General features: G+C 36.3%; 1 protein-coding gene across 2 annotated transcripts; it reads right to left on the bottom strand.

The window, feature by feature from the left end:
• Positions 1-386: 386 nt before the first annotated feature.
• Positions 387-19,344, bottom strand: FAM49A (family with sequence similarity 49, member A). Of its 2 annotated transcripts, none has more exons than XM_009079316.1 (10): positions 19,269-19,344; positions 10,009-10,130; positions 9,016-9,121; positions 7,870-8,006; positions 7,710-7,787; positions 7,323-7,439; positions 7,149-7,228; positions 5,168-5,294; positions 2,531-2,601; positions 387-1,180 (listed from the first exon to the last, which is right to left on the bottom strand). In XM_009079316.1, the coding sequence occupies exons 1-10, from the start codon at positions 19,336-19,338 to the stop codon at positions 1,117-1,119; spliced, it is 972 nt and encodes a 323-aa protein (XP_009077564.1). In that variant the 5' UTR covers positions 19,339-19,344; the 3' UTR covers positions 387-1,116. The 2 variants fall into 2 exon arrangements, with proteins under 2 accessions (XP_009077564.1, XP_009077562.1); XM_009079314.1 differs by lacking the exon at positions 19,269-19,344 and adding an exon at positions 19,001-19,073.
• Between the last annotated feature and the right edge of the window lie 1,093 nt (positions 19,345-20,437).

Genomic DNA, 20,437 nt, shown 5'->3' on the forward strand with positions numbered 1-20,437 from the left:
CTGGAAAATTTACTAGAAAGTAAGAAAAACTCAGCAAGGAACTCAACTCCTTGAAGGGTCAATCAGATCTCAACCAATGGAGAGCAGTCAACTGATATTTCTGTGTTGGCTGTAAATTATCTAATGAATAACACTATTAGAAACTTGATGAAGTTCCTAGTAACAGCTCAGCTCTTAAAAGTTGTTTATATCATCCACAGTTTGATCAGGACAATTTGACACCAGGGAAGTTTGCTGCTACAGAAGAGTGTACCAGTTTAGATCAGCAAAAAACTACTTACTGGCTAGAGTTGTCTGAGAGTTAATGTTCATCATGACATATTTACACTGACAAACCCTTTCCACTTAAGTCAAGGCGTTAATATCTTCCCTTTCCTTTCTAAATCTAATAAAATTATACAGATTTTTCAAAATCTATCAGTGGTCTGAAAACACATTTTCTGTTTATTTATAAAGAATCTTAAAAAGGAAATTAATTTCTTCAATTGTTGAAAAGTACAGGTCATATTTAATTAAAAAGGTAAAATTACCTTTCTGCAATCTGTTTTTGGATGTTAGCCAGCACATAATCCTTAAAATTAGGTGGCTCTCCACTTATTACAGGAAAGACAATGTATTTTATGAGAGTGACAAGCATTCAGGTATTCTCCTATTGATACTAGGTTGATGAGATCCTAAAACTGACCAAAAAAAATGTGCACATGCTCTTAAAACATATCCAATGACTTTTACTTTCTCTTACATTAACATTCTCCTTCTTTAAAGTTCCTTTTCTGTGGTATCTTTGACATTTCAGTTTATTTGATTTCCGTTTTGTCTTCACACTACTTACCTCTCTGATAGAGAAGGTGTTTAAGGATTAAAATGCACAGATAAACTGTCGTAACTGAAATATCTAAGTAAAAAAGTATTTTAAAAGTCAAAAAATAAAGGCTAGCATAAAAACTTAGGCTGCATTATATAAAGTCAGTCAGGTTATGAACAGGTTCATATATTTTAGCAATGTGAAGAAAATGGTTATGTAAATACACACAAGTATTAACATCAAACTGTATTAAATTATGTAAACATACACATCTTCTGTCATCAATACAAACATCTACTTGTCTCACGATACTACTGCAGCATAGCTCGAATTTGTTTTGAAGTAGACTCATCATTCAGGTGTTTTGTAGTGAACCTAGAAATTACAAGTTAAAACAGTATTTTATAAAATGAACAGGGATTAGGAAAGTCTGAAAACTTAGAGCCCCTTTTTGAAATCAGCACAGTTCAGTTACATAAAGGAGGAATGTACACGTTTCTCTAGTCACTGATCACTGGAATTTAATTGGTAATAGTCTGGTGATCTTCATCTTCTAAATACCCGTTGCAGTAAATTATTCCTTGCTAAAAGGTGGAGAATTGTGGCTACATCCTGTTTGCTATCTATGACATTGCCATAATTTTGGGCCAAAATTATCTCCCCTCCCCCCTTTTTTTTTCAGTTAAAAGTCTTAAAAGAAGCAAAATCATGGAAAGACATAAAACCAGTAAATACTAAAGGTACTTAGGAATCTAGACTGAATTTTGGCATAATCTATAACTTTAAGCAGGTTTCTTAAACATCCTGGGAGGACTGAAGAGCTTTAGTATGGGTTTTTTCCATTTAAGCCCAAACATTCCCCACTGCTAATGTTCATAGGGAGATTGATTATCACATAAGCTCAAAACATACCTAATATCTGTAGGATTTAACTCCACACCAATTCAGAAGACATGATAAGCAAACATGGAGGTGCAGTTCTCACTCTACCCAAGCATTCAACACCTAAAGAACTCAACACAGCTTTGAAAAACTTGGTACAAAGACTCCCTTCTCAGCTTCAGAGAAGTGTCAGACTGTTCTGTCTTGCTTCTCAAGGCAGAACCGTAAACACTTAGCTACAGGACTGGGATTTTGGATGCTGTTTTCTTGATGTGTATCACTTAGTGAATTTTTTTTTTAAAAAAAAGTCTTATTAAGAGGGAAAGAGAAGGGAAAAGGGTTTGAGAAATAGATCCTACGCTTTGATTCTAAAATGTTCTAGTTGCTATTTTATATAACAAACCTTAGCTTAGACATACTGACAAGAATATTAATAATCATTGCTTACCAAAGTGAAATGAAATTGAAAGAAATTAATAGTACTTAAGAAAACCCCAGGTGATGAAGGCAAATCTGAAAGAACAAGCTTAACACACCAAGATTCTAAAATAGATCCTACGCTTTGATTCTAAAATGTTCTAGTTGCTATTTTATATAACAAACCTTAGCTTAGACATACTGACAAGAATATTAATAATCATTGCTTACCAAAGTGAAATGAAATTGAAAGAAATTAATAGTACTTAAGAAAACCCCAGGTGATGAAGGCAAATCTGAAAGAACAAGCTTAACACACCAAGATTCTAAGGTGAAGAGTCTTTAAATATGAAGAGACTGGGAGAAAAACAAAGAGAAAAAGAGAAAAGAAGAGAAGCCTGAATCACAGAATTATACCAAACATACCTGAGAGCATTCAGAAGTCCTTCCACAGTGTCAGGTGGTTGTTCCTTTAAAACCTTTATGCATCCCTTCATCTGGGAACAGAAGCATGCCACTATTGAACAATAACATATGAATTGCACTAACTGAAAATCATGTACAGGCAGGTTTTTCTTTCCTACAGAGTGTTAATGCTGCTTTATATGACATAAAAGCATTATAACTTATTAAAAATTGCCTCTAAGTTAAAAACCTAATTTTGGAGAAAGCATCTACTTTAATAAGCATTTGTAGCAAGTAAATTATATATCAAGTGTCTGTATCTTAACTTGCACATGATTCCTCCAATTCCATTTACAAAAAATAAAAATAAAGAACAGCTAAAAAAAAGAAGAGATTTTGGGAGTTCCGTGTCATTGCTGTTAGCAACTATTAGAAAAAACATTTCAACTTTGATTTCTATGTTTGCACATAATGAAGTAATTTTCAGCATTTGGTTTTTAGTTGGAAACCTAACTGGTGATAACTTACTATTTGTTTCATAACTAGTGGTTACAAATTGAATCTGAGATAAGAAGTCCATGATGTTCATTTTAAACACCACACTGAATGCACACCTTTGTGAAGACTGTAAAAACAAGCTGAAACTCTGTCCAAAGTTAGAGAAGAGGAAATTAAGCACAGAAATCAAGGGTAGAAGTCATTTGACCCACTGTACAGACTCCCTATCTAGTCAATAGAGAGAAACAAGAAACTTTTCTAACCTATTCAGAATATACTTTCATATGTCATGAATTCTGTCCCTGAAGTACCGATTTCTTCCCACTGCTATGAAGACATCTAATACAGCTATCCAGAAATTAGTCTGAACTAATTCCATCTTATTCAAAACAACATATAAAGACATGGCCAAGTCAAGATCTGAATCTTCTCATTTTCCAAGTCACATTAGAGTGCTAAATCTACACGCCAGTATTTCCTCTGCAGCTAAAGAGCACCTCTGCATTATATTAAGGAAGTGGATGATGAAGTACTTAACTGAAGTCAAGGTCCATTTTTTGCCAACAAAATTATTCAGAAAATGTAGCTCAGTCTCCTTCACAGTGGCCAACCTAACTGACACTGATCACTGCTCAGCTGACGGATTTGTACCTGGAAGGTATAACTAACTTTGCAAATAGCAGACAAAATTCTCAGAGTAACAGCTCATGCTTTGAAGTGACACAGTTACTTTTCCCAAAGTAGATGAACTCATTACAAGCCCCATCAGATCAGATCAGATCAGACTAACGTAAAGGTGATGAAAAGTCAAACAATTATTTTTTGGTTTTGTTAGAATCAGAATCCCTAAAACAGTCAAAAAGAGAAGCCAGTAGGACGTCTAACCCAGGAGTCTGTAATTAACAGCCTGAAATACACTCTCCAGACCCAAAAGGGTAAGGAAAGGGTAATATGCTCCATTGTCCCTGAAATTCTCTTGAACTGGTTCCCAAGAAGTAACTAGTTTGGAGGAAAGAACTCTTTTCCACAGTAAAACAAACTCATAATCTGAAATATTAGAAATTTTTTTCATTAGAGAAGAATCACTAAACTAATTAGGCAAATCAAGATTTGGGACCATGCACTCGTTTTTAAAAACTAAGCCATGCCTCCCATTTACAACTTTCCTGTAAGATTACAGGGCTTTAGGACAAACATGAGAAACAAACTACATGCACTGTATATTTGGTCCTATAAAAATTTCACTTGTGTTGCCACTGTAGGCAAGAGACTGAACTAACACTAAGGAAATCTGCATTCAAGTCCCAGGCTCTATCAGCTTCATGACCTTGAGCAAGTCAATTCACCTCTTTGAGGCATGTCTTTCACTCTGTACAGAGTCAAAGAGGAGATGTGGCAAAATACTGATATCTGCAGATGTAAAATTCTGATGAAGACCCAGTGTCATGGAAGGCGTAATATATATGCTTCTTCTTTTCTTTTAAAGCAGACTCTCTTGTAAAGAGAAAGACTTGGCATCTTTTTTCATGAATAACAGCTTATTTCTGCTGAAAGAAGTCATACATGAGGTTTAGGTTTGTAAAAACATGTAGAAAAGTCAGAGTACTTCTTTTATGGGTGCCTGCAGTTGCTCAAATAGAAAAAGAAGGTTGATTTCCCTGTGACTGGCCAGGCCAAAGCTAAAACTGGAGGCTCATTATCAACATCACAACAGTATTATTTCAGTTCTGCTACTTGAGATCTCAGGCAAAGCAGAGACAATGTTGAATATGTGCGTATTTGTAACAGACCTACTGCCAAAGATTAGCATTTCAACATCAATCAATTACATGATTAATAAAAAGTAATGACCACAGAACATATTCCAGGGGAGGTGCAGTACAAAATTATTTTAGTGTAACTCTACAGTTGGCAAGAAAGCAGAGCTAACAAAAAACAATGATTATCTGTGTCTGGAAGAAAACAGAAAGAAAAAGAGCTGATACTTATTTTACTTTCAAACAAGCTGATGTATTCAAGTACACAGGTGAAGATAAATTCTAAATTTTGCTATTCAAAAGTAATTAAAATGATTTATACAAAGTCATAAGCTTGTGCTGAAAAAGAGCTGCAGACTAGCACTCTCAAACCTACAGAGTATTAAAGAAAAGCCACTCTTACATCAATCTTTGATGTCTTTGAGAAAGCTCCCACAGGATGAACATGATCGTACAGAATAATAACGCCCACCATTACTCGCATGCAGAACATAAGGGTCTCTTCACTGGTGAACCTGCTTCTGTACTCTCTGGAAAGCAAACAAAAGAAATAAACAGTCTTTTGTTTCTTTTTTAACTAGACAATTTTTCACCCTAGACTGTGAGTGCATGAAATCTGAACCAAAAGTCTATTCTAAGGTTCAAGATGCATCTTAGTAAGAATTTAAAGATCTTTGAACTGTGCAAGCCCTTGTCAATTTTGAAGAATGGTTAGAAAGCAAATAGAAAGATGTAAACCTCTTCTAATACCCCTCTGCTGTTCAGATCGTCAGTTCAGCAAAATGTCTATGATGATGACTTCACAGAAAACTTCATGAAATATGATGGAGACTGATCATTCTTCTGTTTAACTTCAGACACACAATATACTGGGACCTCAGAGTTAACCCCTACTCTTTTTTGCTTCAATTCCTACTTTGAAACGGTTAAGTGGGGTCTAAGTTCTGCAGCTAGTAAGTTCCAGGCTTCACCTAGGTGGATCATAATAATCACTGGTGTCTCTCGCTTTTCTAAGTCCATAGACAACTTCAACAACCCACGTTCACTGAACATCTAAAATGTGGAGGTGTATGAGATAGGACTGGTCTGAATTAATTTCAGAGAGTTTTTCTCCAACTTTTCAGTATCAGCTCTAATCCCTGAAACAACTGTCAGGAAATGCAAAATGAACTACAGCAGAACAAAACAGAAGCTGGGAAAAAAGGAATTATATTTATTATAAAGAATATTATTTTGAGTAGATAATAACTGATTCATTCAGTGCCATTCCATTCAATAGAAATTTAATTTAAATACAAATTAGTTTAGAAATACAAATGAAATATGTAAATATTTCAATATAAACGTCAATTTTTAATATAGAACTTGATTTTTTCACTTAAGCAACATTAAAAATACTAAAATATTTACTATAGTACCTCTCAACTTTTATTCTTACACAGCATCATAACACAAACAGATTTAAAGGCTGCAGGCATTTAGTTGTGATAAAGCTTGATCATCCCACAACTAGAATTATGTAGCAAATAATCTTCCGGTAGATGACTCACAACTTTCTGTTTCACTACTTGTGCCAAAAGAAAGCGCTGACACATAAAGTTAGTTCTCAGTTACTACTTCTGTTATGTCCTGGGACTGTGAGATGAGTCCCACTGCCAGCATACACTTCTCCAGAATTTTCATAAGCAAACATAAACCTCAAGAATTCTGCCCTTTACATGGCACCATGAACGAATGACTCAAAGGCAGGAAGACTCCCTTGACACTATCTTATATGTGTTTTCTACTCAAAGACACATCTAACCTAAAAAATATTCTACTAAATGCACAGCTAAATGACAGCAACCCCCACTGGCTATTATCTACGCTAGTAGATACGAACACAATTGTACAGGTTCCATATAGCTGAATTTTCTCATATTTAGAATAAGATATCTTGAAGATATTCTTGAAGTAGTCCCTGTGTATCATTTGCTAAAGTGCTGCTTGGAAGACCCAAAATTTCGCTCTTCTGTGTGCTAATAATTGAGCAGCACAAGCAAACAGGAGGCAGCGGTTGGCTATGGCCATAGTTAGCCAAGACAGACACTGAAGCCTATGAGGGCATGAGATTACACTTGTGTTTTAACCTTATGCTGAAATGCAGGTTGACCATGTAAGCTCTCCTGAACAAAACTCAATGCTGATTCATGACACATATCATAAGGAAGTTAAAACAGGAAGCAAGGCTTTCTAATACCAGGTCATGCTTTGTTCACAAAAGTGGTAACAACTTAAGGCAAAGATACAGAAATTCATTGGGAAAAAAACTGCATTATCCCAACTGGCTACTTAAAATACAAATTATCTCATAGAAAACCCCCAAGATTTAAGACAAAACTTACGGTGTTTCCAACATGACTTTACATACACTAGCCATAGTACTTAGACAGTCTGTTGTATTTTCAATTGGTAACGTTTTGTTCTGGAAGGGTAAAAAGAAGTAAATGTTCAGTAAACCATCTTGCAAAACTAAAATCAAGAACATTTGTGTTAGACCTTTCTCCCCCATTACCTACTTCCGATACAAAATGTGTTGTTGCATTACTGAGTGTTTTCAGCATTGGTGTGGCTTCTGCATAAAACAGTGACATTCTATTGGCCATTTCATTGTTCACTTCATTCTCAATGTCTAGCTGATGAAAACAGGAGAAAAAAGAGTCAGTAAAGCTCTTTAAAATCTTGCCAGCAGCAAGAAAAAGATACAGTACATGTTCATGTCAGCAAGCAGATTGTTGCACGAATAGTTCCACTCCAATTACTTCATCCAGACTGCGGATTAACTCTTGGTGTGAAGGAGAGGACATGACAGCTAGCGAATGAAAAGAAGAAACTATACCACAAATGGCATAAATACATCCTGATAAACGCCCCAGTGTGAGAAGCAGATCAGTTTGTTTACTTACGTGCATATTGTTTATTCTGTTGCGACTTATTGTCCGCCTGTAATAACTGAAGTCATTCTGAATTGCTGGGTTTCTCATCTTCCAGGAAGACAAAAGGGAAATAATCAGCTTTGGTTCAAAATACATGGCAAAAATCAGCATGTATTAAAAGACTATTAACCTTAAGTTCATCAAAACGAAGAGTAAAATGTAAGATTTCTGCAAACTCTTTTGCTAGAGCTTGTTCCCGTTCCAAGTGCTGAGTTGGAGTGTAGGGAGGACATGTCAACGATTCCAGTAAGCTCTGCAGGGCTTTCTCTAAATAAAAATCAGAAGAATAAATACTAGTCAGTCCACATTATGACCAAGTTTTAAGTAGCTATCTAAACAGAATGTGTTTGAAGGGAATACTCTGAACATGCAGAGCCCTAACAGAAATGCTCTTACTATTCAAAAGTGAGAAACATTAGTCGAAGACACCTACCTCTCCAACATCTGCCATTTTCTTTCCATTTTCGATCACTGATACCACTTTTCCCTTTTTATCACCCTTTATCTGAGATCCCTATTGAAAATTCTAAATGAAGCATTTTTCCTGCATTCAGATATTCAACTTTTTCTCTTTTATCTTCCCCAATTAGCCATCAGCTCAGTACAGAGATTATTCTGGCATCTCTGTTACTAGAAGGGCACTCTTAGGCACTGATAGCAATATAATTCAGCTCCTGCAGCTATAATTACCAGCATAACTCAAACCCCAAAAGACTTAGCAAGCAGGATGTAGAAGAAGAATTCCCTTGCATTGGGAGCCTTTCCACTTCATACATATATTTTTGCACACTTGGCCTCTTCCAGAGTCCTAATTCAAGGAGTAATTACTTAACTTTTTGTGTTTGCATGGATGACAAAGTTAGTGTACAACATGTCCAACTTTGGATTTTCACCCTGTGAGAGAATTGATTGATAATCTCCCTGTTATTCCTTTTTAAGTCTCAAAATATTATTGGTTTACATTCCTTTTAAATCTCGAAACGATCCAAAGTACAAAAAATAAATTGCACTAGCTCAATATGAACCAGTGAAGAGCAGAAGAGTGGTGGACACCAGAGAAAAACTTCATAGTTTTATCACATTCCTTGCTTGTACTCTAGATAATATAGACAAACTAACAAACTATCATAATTTTGAAATTAAATTAAGATTAAAAGTATGCCTTGATAAATGCAATTGCAGAGTATTACCCCTTTAAAAGTCTATGAAAAAGGAAACTTTCTATTTCGTTATATATAGATAGCCCAATAAACAGACATTCTAAACCAGGGCTCACCTAATCTGAGTGAAAACTCATAAAAGCGCTTCAGCCTTACAACAAGAGGACAGACTGAATTCCATGCTTTTTCTTGCAACTGGATATCATTGGGATTTTGTATTGCCTGAAAAGAAAAATATTATCACAAAAAACTGTAAATAACAAGCAAAAGGTGGTTTGGAATTATTCTACATTATTTAAAAAACACATAACAATTCTGAGAAATGACACTGCATAGTAACAGAAAATTAGGAAGTCAAAAAATACCATGTTTTCAATCTTCCTTCTCCCCCTGTAACATAATGATTTATTCATTCCAATGCACCACTGACATACAGAAATATATTCAACCATATTCTTTTGGGAGCAAAACTATTGTAAAAGCATCAGGTAAGACCTTTTCTATGCCTGTGGTTGCAGAAATAGCCTTCTATTTACGGTTTTGATGCTTTTGAAATCTTCAGCAAGTGGAGGCTCTTAAGTAACCAACAGCTCACACTAACAGTAACTGCAAAGCTGATACAGGAAAAGGTTTGGTCACCTGAGAAAAATTCTAAGTTACAGTTCAGAATTATACTTCAGGACCAGTTTCATAGAATAAGATGCTTCTAAAGTGCATGTAAGGTTATAATTTACTGTGATTCATTATTTCATTTACATGGAAGAACAACTATTTTAATCCTGTATTTCTGACATCTGAGTATTATTTCTTCCATGTCCTCAACTTGACTTCTACCATGAAATATATGAAACAAGGTATATGAAATGGTGTTTCTTAAAGTGAAAAGTAATTACTAACAGAAAACCAAAAAGAAGTTCCAACAGCCATCATTTAATCATTTCACATTAGGGCTTTGCATTGAATGTTAGGCATAATCTGTAATGCACTCTAAAATTTTAATGAGATTTTCATGTCATTTCATAGAATGTGCCTGGATAGAGAGCAGAAGCAAGGAACACATTGAGCTTTGCTTGATTTCGCTGCCAAAGAACTGTCATTAACAAACATACATCTCTAATTTCTTGTCCAGCTCCTTTGTAAGCCTGAAGGTCTGCAAGCATACTTTCCGAGTCCTGTAAAACTGCACTGATCTGATTCCATACCTCCCTTTCTCCATCTGTGGGCTGTGCATCTAAGAAACAGAAAAGCAAAATGCACAAAATCAAAGGTACTTGCAATACAAATGGCAAGATTACTCAGTTCTACTTAACATTATATCCAGCTTGACAACATGGAACTCCATTCTAGTGTGGTTTTATTTAATACACAATTATACTGCACTGCCACTCTGCTAACATCCAAGTTTCTGCTTTTTATAGCAAGGAAGGAAAAACAGTGCAGTTTTTGTACGCTCTGGCTCATAATGCCTCTTCTCAAAATGCAGCATTTTAAAGAGCAGGAGTATCATAAAGCAATGTTATTAGAAAATAGGATAATGCATCAGTCCTTTAGTAAAAAGATCCCTCTCTTTCACGAGCTCCACAGCTCGATTACAAAGAATTGTTCACTTTTCCTGCAGCTTGGGGATAAAATCAGGCCTTTCAGTGGATGAGCAGTGGGATGTTATGCCACTCAGACTTTCTTCCAGACTTCCTTAACCAGGGTAATTTATTCCTCCTTTTGTAAAACCCAAATACACTAGTGTTAAAAATAAAACTTTTCTCATGTATGTCAGAGATCATTCCTGTGACTAAAATAAATCCAGCTCTGTCAATAATCTGTTTTCAGGGTGGGAGCGACCTATAGACCTTTATTGTTCAGAGAAATGACATTTGAAAGTAGATCAATTCTCCCCTTCAAATCTTATCCTATGGGATTTACACAGCAATGTGACACCAGGGAGTGATGTTATCCCCAGAACATCGACAGGTTAGACAAGGTAGAGATATTCTGCCTTCTTTTGCTTTAAAAACATAAAGGCAACAGAAACTGACCAAAGACTGGATGACCTATATATAGGATTGCAGTCAGTATGCGTAGGAAAAATGACATTGTCCCAGCAGATTTCTACAGAGATGAAACTGTATTTTTTTCCCTTAGATTTGCATTAGCTTGTAAAGATGGAATTTTCATTTTTATGCAAGAAAAAAACTACTTTGAAGGTGAATCTTAGAACTTAAAGACTATATGTTTGAATTTAAAGCAATGAGATAATTTCAGTTCAAAACTCGATAGCAGAAGCTATCATATAAACATCTACATTAATAGACAAGAAATATTAAAAATACCTTTTCTATTTAGTCTTCTCACTCTCCTTAAGAAAACAGACATGGGTTTCTACCCATGTATCAGTATGGGATTAATTTACCCAGCCCCCAAGAGAAACAAATGAAGGAGTTCACAATGGAGTGCATGGAAAGAGCATTTCCTCCATGATGTTTCAAGTTAGGATCATTTGTTTAAATCTTCCAAGTTATCTATGGACCTTGCATGAACAGGACACAAATGGTTGAGCTTTACATGTCTGCAACTCTGAAGCAACTAGTACTTAAAATATTTCCTGTATTCCTATGTCACCATGATACTGGGCACATAAAACAACATTGATTTGACTTTCCCTTTATTCTACAAGTTTTTCTTAATCTTATTTTAGAGGTGAATGTAAACACAAACTGGGCTTACTCAACTGGGTTTTACAGCCAAAATGCTTCATGTAACTAAAAAATTCCACTATCCTTCTAAAAGTGAGGGAAAGTAGCACCAAAGGGAGAAACTATCCCTAACAGGAACATCCTAGCTGGGATATGGCTGTTGAACTGATCTATCAGTCACATTAACTTTATAGTGTTCTGGACTGATTCTTTCCCCAAGCTGCAAAAAATCTCAGGTATACACCATAAGGGGTCTGTCACCTTGTGATAAAGCAGCAAAACAGAAAACCCTTCTGAGTTTAATGAAGAAAGTGAGTGATCTTGCTAAACAGTTACATAAAATACAACAGAGTAGGGGAAGGTAGGAGTCACCAATAAATCAATCTCTACATTTTAACAGTTCAACAAAAGTTAATTAAAATAACATTTTCAGTGAATACAAACACAAAAGAGAATAAGTAGTTTGTTAGTACAGTTCATGATTGTAAAATCTGCATGTGCAGGTCACTTGAAGCATGGGTTGATTCACAAGGTACTTCTATGATACTTTTTACAATTTGTTTGTCAATGCTGAAGACTCCTCAGAACTTTGGGACTTCAAAATGGCCTTTAGTAACAGCCTTTATTCTAAGCCTTTTTCAAAATTTCTCAATTCATCTTTTGAAAGTTGAGTGAAGGATGAATATTTGAAACCTATTGAGCTTTCCTGAGTATCCCAGCACCTGGAGAAGCAGGAGAAAGGTAGGTGTGTGGAAGAGGGAAAGGAAAGGAAGGCAGAGGAAGAGGGCTGCAAACGCTATAGAGCATCAGGCTTAGCTTGCATTTGCAGAAGCAGTTTATATTTGTGCTGTAAGTGTTCAGCTTAACAATGAAGCTAGGGAGGATGATTCAGGCTTTCTTTAAAAAACCCCACACATCTTACTTATGAAATATAAGTTATGCAAACAGATGTTTTGATAAGGCCCTGGCCATGTTTCAAAAGGGATTTTACATGAAGATCTTGCCAAAAATGGTCAGTTAAAACAACTGTAATGGATCACTTTGAAAGCAATTTCATCTTGCTGTCAACAACAGTAATAATAGCAACAACAACCAACAGGAATAGAGATTTCTTAGTGATGGATTTTGGCTTCTAAAACTGGCTTTCTGTTCCAATGATACCAAAGGCTTTTTCTCTGTTTTGAGCTAAAAAAAGCCAATCCTGAATCATAGTCTGGAATCACTGCTTGGCAGTGTTCACCTCTTATCCCCACACCACCAGAGAACCAGTGTGTGCTTAAGCAACCTGAGCCCATTTATAAATGAAACCACTGCCACTGACTAACCCATGGTGAATGCAAGCCTTCTCAATAATGACTTACCATAATGACCAGACTCACGGCATTTCAACTCTGAGTTTATAGAGTGCTCATGATTAGCACTCAGAACATGCTGCCTTCACTGAGACAACACAGAAAACCCTTTCAGCTCCCTTTGGCCAAATGTTTCTAATGTGAATCCCAAACCAAACAACCACATGACTCCTACATCAAATTAATACACGAGTCAGACCAGGCTCGAATGTCCCATACACAGATTCTACTCACAAAATTCCAAAATTTCAGGTCTGAAGAGAAACTCAGTTCCATTGGCTCCATCAGAAATAACCAGGATATGATAATTTATCCATTCCATGAACACATGCTCTCTTTCAGCTTCGCACATGGTCATGCCATGTTTTGGATGGAGCTTCAGACTTTATAAAAAAGGGGGGAAAGCCGGACACACTACAATCCATTTGTGGATGCATTAAGCATTTCAGGTGAATGGTAGGGCACAAAAGCAGGCCCATCATTCCTTTCTTAGAAAAATACCTGTCATTTATTTCAGAAAATCTGCATAAGGTATTGACCTCATTCTTCAGAAAAAGTGCACCAGAAAAACCAAAGAAACTGGTAGGTGGGTAACACATTAGTACGCATAGGACAAGATAAAATATAAAAAGGATATGAAGCCTTTATCAATACAAAATGAAGTGCAACAATATCTCAGTAATTTTTATGAAGATGTAACAAGACAGTACCAAAAGAAGCACTTCCAGCTCACCCACCCTTTCTGAATCTAAAATGCAGACCAAAAGCTCAGAACTTTATTCCACCCTCAGGTGGTTAAGAAGATTCCCACTGAGGCTGGTTAGTGCTTGCATTTCAGTGAATGTGGAATCATATTTGCCACAAAATTATCATACCCTTCTGGCCTCAATAGCCTAGCAAAAGAAAGAGAGCTAAACAAGAGCTCTCACAGGCTCTGCTTTCAGCTTTTATTGTCATGTCCACTGCTGAAGTTGGTTAATAATTCTATCAGCCAGCAAGTTAGAGAGCATTACACATATGTAACTGCATAATGCTAAAGTCCTATTTCAGGTTTGTCACCATGGCAATTATTTTTTTTCATGCCAATCTAGGATAAAATTAGATGAAAACCTCCTAGAAAAGAACAAATGCATTACAACTACAGTGAATAATGCATTTCAGAGGGTACCAGAACCTGATATACTCCATTTTTTTTTAAAAAAAAAAAGAGAATTGAGTCAAAAGAGTAACCTATTCAGGCTACAACAGATTTTTGAAATTCATCCTTTCTAAACTAGCTAGAGCGAAGTGAAGCTCACTAAATTGTTAATACTTGCTACAGGCAAGGTGCTGTGCCAGGGATATCAGCACTAGGCTTCAGCTCCGTGATAGATACAGAGAGGACAGACTCTCTCCAGCTGAGCTGGAGCTTCTCACTTAGGCCACTCTGCAGTACAGGAACCGAGAGTAACCTGCCTCAGGCTGAACCCAGATTATATCCCCAGCTTTGCTGCCTGTGCAGTGTGGGTATTAATTAATATCCCATTATGCCAAAAGTGGGTAGTTGCTCTGCTGCCAGACATGTTCTAATGACAGACCCCTTTAATCATACATGAACAATGCAAATTGAAAATTTCATGAATCTTTCTGGGGATGGGGGGGAATCCTCAAAAATAAGAATCCTTGATATTTGTGGGGGATGAGAGGGATTAAATTAGGATCAGGTAACAAGCCCACTGAGCTAACACTTAAAAAAGTGAACTTGATGATGTTAAGGTTAGTGAGTTTGACCTTATAAAAAGTATTTGACGAGAGGATAGGACTGAAGGTGTCACTTAAGGACACCTTCTCCCAATAATCTAAAAACTTCAAAATAAATGGTCGTTGCCTCAACCTCCAAATTATTTCCAAGAATTCATGTGGAATTATTTACTTTGCCTGAAAAAGGCAGCAGAAATTTGACAACAGATTTTCTGCAAAAAAAGAGCAATTGTAAACTGTTATGGAAAGAGTCTCAAATACACAGAATTCACTTATCTGTGACTAATTTAAATGAGGTCAACATCTAAAGAAAAAAACAGCTCTTGATCTGATAAAAACCATTTCAAGAGAATTTGCCCTATGGGCTCCATGAAATCCTGAAATCCACAGACACTCAAGACTTGCCAGGCACTCACTCTTCCTAACATTATTTTTGAGTTGAAAGCTAAGAAGGAATCAAGGTAAAGTAAGTGGTATATAATCAAATCCAGTAAGTAGCAGTTTGATTAAGAATACCCACACCAAGACCGAAGTGTAAAACAGCAATACGCTGTACTTTCCAGGCAGGATGAAATAATTTTTCTTTATGTAATCCTTTCAGTAGACCTTAAAAAAAAAAGCAATTTGGCTGAATGCAATTCACCTCAAAGAACAGGCTTTTTCACCTGCATATGAGAAACCACACAACCACAGTTCTCATTTCTCCCCATTTTCTTTCAAGGCTGGACTGAATGGATCTTCAAATTGCTTTTCCTTGCACAGATCCAGAGTAACAGCCTAACTCTAAAATGATTACTGGGGAGCAAACAGAATTGCTTTTGCTATACCACATTAACCAAAATGAATGCTGGATAAATGTTTTTTCAAGTATGACTATGGACTTAAGAAACTCGGTTCCCAGTTTGGATTGAAGAATAATGTCAGTAAGGGGAATAAAAAAAAAACCTGATGAAGTGGACAGCTGCAGAAAAGCAGGGGAAAAGAGATGATTTTAAACTTGTGGGTTTTTTTGGTTTGTGGGGTTTTTTTTGGGGGGTGTTGGGTTTGTTTTGTTTTGTGTTTTGGCAGCCTAAACTTTTCCAGGGAAGAATTAAAATAGCTAGTAAAAGAAAAAAAAAGCAAGAAAAATGAAAGGTGGAAGTTTGAAACTTATGTTTCTTTTCCTTTCATGATCCGTTCCCATTTTCAAACACAGCACATGGCAGAATTTGAAAAATAACAGAATATAGTGAGAAAACTTCATTTTTCCAAGTGTTCCTGTTCCTACCCGCCCATTTTTCAGGACCTTAAGAATTGCATAGAACAGATGTATTGGTTAAACATGAAAAAAAACATGTTGATGCAAAACATGTAAGAGAAAAGTGAGTGTGCAATTGGTGAAAAGCAACTTTCCCCTAAGTATTTTAAAACAAAAGCCCATGATGGATTTTTTTCAGAAAATGCAATACAAGATTGTCCTTCTCAAATTTTTCATCAAAACAGAATTCTGCTCTGAAGAACAGTAATTCACAATAAACTGAATTTTGTTGCACAGAACAACTCATCCTTATAACATATAAGGCCTATACATATTTAGCCTACAAAATGTGTATTAGTTAAGGCTAATATAAAATAAAAAGCTACTATGCTGACCTTACTGTGTAGCTCCATGACTGACCTAAAATATCTAAATGTTTACAACTGCTTGCCATCATGCCCTGCATTTCTGTTCCCATTCATGTGCCACTGCTGGAGCTCTTCCAACCATGTCATCATCCTGACCTGTCTGGAAGAGTACATAGTAGGTGGGGAAAAGAGGCAAGGTGGTAATTTGATGAAGTCTCTCTAAGAGCTAGTTCTTAGCAAGTTAATTTTCCCACGCAGCTGTCATTCATGATGGGTGCAATCGTGTGTTTGCATGTCTCAATTCCAGCACAAGGATATGAATCCATGTGGCAAAGTACCACCCGTGGGATGACCCCCTTGGGAGCAGCACAGCTGTCCAATCAACTGCCAAATGAAGTTAACATCTTAATGTCTTTTCCCACTTTATATAAACGCATATTACTCTTGACCAATATCATCAGCCCATAAAGCCTCTGTTTTTTGAGGCATGAAGACAGATTGTGTTTTTTCTCCCCCTGCATACGAGGAAGAAGGTTGCTCCTGGGGTTTGAAAGCAGTATTTGTGTGGCACATTGTACACGCAGTAGGGAGAGGTATGTCACAGGACTCTCCTTTCAGATATAATACATACCAAATGAAGAGCAGAAAAAAAAATACCAGGGAAGGAGTACCCAAAAACTCTTTAAACATTTCAGCAGCAGTGCTGACTTTGAGATTTCAGCTTCCAGCTAATGAAAAAAACACACAAAAACTAGAAAGCAATATGCTAATGAAAATAATTAATACAGTAAATGCATCAACTTGGGATATCCCTCATACTCTGAATGGCCAACTGTAGTGATCGTTTCACCGGTGAGCTTGAACTGACAGCTCAGGCCACAGAAAGTCACATGCCAGCGAGCATACACCAGGCTCTGACCTATGTCTACTAACTGAGAGTGTGCTTCTGCACTGCACGATGGCCAATTAAAGGAGACCGAAACACACAACCACAGGCATCTTCAGACACGTCCCTTTGACTCAATACAGACTTTATGCCAATAAAAACCTCTGGGACTGCATTTCACAAGTAAAACATTTTAAACTTTCGCTCATGAGCATCAAACTCACTGAAATTCAAAGATGATAGTTTTGTTCCTCTCCCAGCAGATGTGCCTAACTACCATGCCCTAACCACTTCCCATGGGGGAGGATGCTTCACTCCATTCAGTTCTTGGCAACACACTTTTGGAATAAAACCAACTTTCACTGACAAGGCAACAAACCTGGTATTTTCCCCTCTCACCACCGCCTCTACCAAGGCATCCCACTGCCAGACCACCTGTTTCCTGCCAAGCCTGCAGCCTGGGTCAGGAACACTTTCTTATCATAGTGGACACAATGGGGCTGATTAAATCTGGAAGCTCAGAGCACCTGAAAACTTTTGCAATAGTTTGGCAAAGCCACAAAGCACTTCCAAAGCCTTCAGAAGTTTGACAGAAAAAAATTAAGTGGCGGTTTGGATGAAGGTTTGACATCCCAGGATGACAACAAAGTTTTCAAATTCTATAGACACAGAAGGGATACACAGCTCACAGTACCTTCTCCTAAACCCAAACTAACCAATTAACTTTTTTTTCATCATTTAAAACTGATTCTTCATAATGAGGCAATTAAGATCTAGATGAGAAGATTAAGATATGTGTACAGTTACAGTCATACACTCTCACTCTCATCCAAGAAAGCATGTTTGAACAATTTCCTGAAATTTAAGTATGTGTTTAAATGACTTTTTGAAGCAGTGCTTCAGAGCGCACACAGACACACTCACTCACATAGCATGTCAGCGACATTTTTTCAGGAAAATAATTCAGGAATAAATGATTGAAGGAAAATACTACTTCAAGATGACAAAATGTGTGTCTGACCTCCTGAAACGCTCTCTTAAACCACGCTACAAAACAAAGCTATTTAAAAAACACAAGCTTTTCTCAAAACTTTTTTGTTGGATTTTTTTTTAGAATAGAGGTATTAAGAGACAAAACATCACACACTGTTAGCATTTTAAATAAAAAGCATTTCACGCATGTAGTAAAGAAAGATTAAACCCATATTAAAGGATCTGATGACAATGTCTGGAAGTACATGCAGTGAAACTATAACCAGCAAAACTGAAACAGCTTTGAATCAAATACAGGTGTGACAAGGATATTAGAATGCAAAACACTGTTCTGCAAACTGATCACCATGCAATTAAGAGAGATGCAATCAAGCACATACACTTTGATCACTTCATTACATTTTAGAAACTATAATAATCCAAGTTAAATCATCACTGAACCAGGCAAAAATGGTGCCACCTCCACTGCTTATATTTTTTTTCAGCTTTTTATTTCCAACGTGTATTTCCTTTCAAGGAAGAACCGTAATTTATTTTTTAACCCTGATTTGTTAAAGAAACTCAAGGTTGAGTTCATTCACATGTGAATTTAACAATGGCTCATAAATTTAAGGTAAGGTTTTACTTGCATATCTCCCTTTTGGCCCCTTTCTCTGCTCAGAATGAATTTAAGTAATTTTATACCGTTTTCTAAGTATCAAAAAGCAATATCCTACTGAAGTGTAATTTGATTTGTTTGCAAATCCCTTTTGAATTGCTTTATGATGCCTAAGCGCATGCAGTTTATTAGAAATAATAAGCAAAGAAGGCAAGCCAGGCAAGAAGCTTTGCTCACTTTCAAAGTCAAGGAAAAAATTTGGCCCCTGATCAAGCTCTGTGCAAGTGAGAACTTTTAAAAGATTTCCCATTTGGTTCCTGAAAAATAGAAAAGGAAGAGAAAAGGAGTCCTGAGTGAACAAATGCTTTTAGAGACAAGGACTTGGACAGACTGGTTGTACTGGAAAACACACACTGTAAGCAATCAGATTTTAGAAGTTTTTCCTCAGTTCACTGTTAAGTCAGGGAAAATATTCTCTTGTTGTCTTGTAATTGTATAAACTTACTTTCAAAATCCAGGAAAAAATGTGGATAGTTTTCAATTTCCCTGGTAAGGACCTTAAGAAGATTACCCATCCCAGCAAACCTAGTAAATGCAACAAAATCGTAAACAGTTACACACGTAAACTCACAATACTACAGCTAAGGGCTTGACACAGTCTGCAGCATAAATTCAACATTTTTGAAAGTTCTGGACCATGAGAAACATTTTGATGGTCAATTCTGTGATATTTACGCATGGGAACAGAAAAGATAAACACAGGTATAATTCTATTCAATAAATTGGAATTTAAACATCAGTATAACATCCCAGAGTATAAATAGATATTTATAGTTTTATTTACTTAGCAAGAGAAACAATTTCAGAGCTACATCTCAATTTGTAAATCCTCTAAATTGCTGGAATCCAGATTACCCTATACCATTTAAAAGTAAAAAATGAAGTCTGCATACTCAGTTTAGATTCTTCAGCATAAATCATTGTTATTTTAAGAAAATAACTCAATTTTAGGAAAAAAAAATCTAGTTGTTTCCAATCAGTAAGGCTTTATAAAATATTACTATAAAAATCTGTCACAAAGGACAGCTAAAGAGCTTGCTCTTTTGAACTTTAAAAAATGTACGCATGCATAAAAAAAAAGATAAAAAAGAGGAAGTTCAAACTCTTATATTTTTATCTGTTACTCCTCTCTTTTATCATCTTGGAAGTCCTCGCATGTCAAGTTATGAAAAACTCCCAGAAGGAAGTGACCAATCCTCAAAAAAGCAAATGTCTACAGAAGATAAGAAGGAAGGAGATTTGAAGAAACGTTTTTTACCAGTACAGTCCTCAGGAAGATAAATTATTCTAAAACTATGTAAAAGTAGAGTTTTGTTGGGCAAATTTAAACTTTTTCTCAGAACAGAGGAAAATTAAACCATAGAAGGGTAAAGAGGTCTGCCTGGAGGGATGCAGAAACATGTAATTTTAGATTTAAAACTCAGATTGAAAACTGACTTTTGCCTCAAAGATAAATATTCTCAGTACTCTAAATCACAGCTCTTGGGGCTCACATCTGATGCTCATCTGTGATTCAGTTTAACTCTTTTCCCACTTAAGGAATCAGACCACCAAAAATTATTCTAAGCGTGTACATGGCTGATGCTCCACATCAGGAGACAGTTTTTTCCAAAT

This window comes from Acanthisitta chloris, unplaced genomic scaffold (assembly GCF_000695815.1).
Source record: "Acanthisitta chloris isolate BGI_N310 unplaced genomic scaffold, ASM69581v1 scaffold13597, whole genome shotgun sequence".
NCBI classification, from domain to species: Eukaryota; Metazoa; Chordata; class Aves; order Passeriformes; family Acanthisittidae; genus Acanthisitta; species Acanthisitta chloris.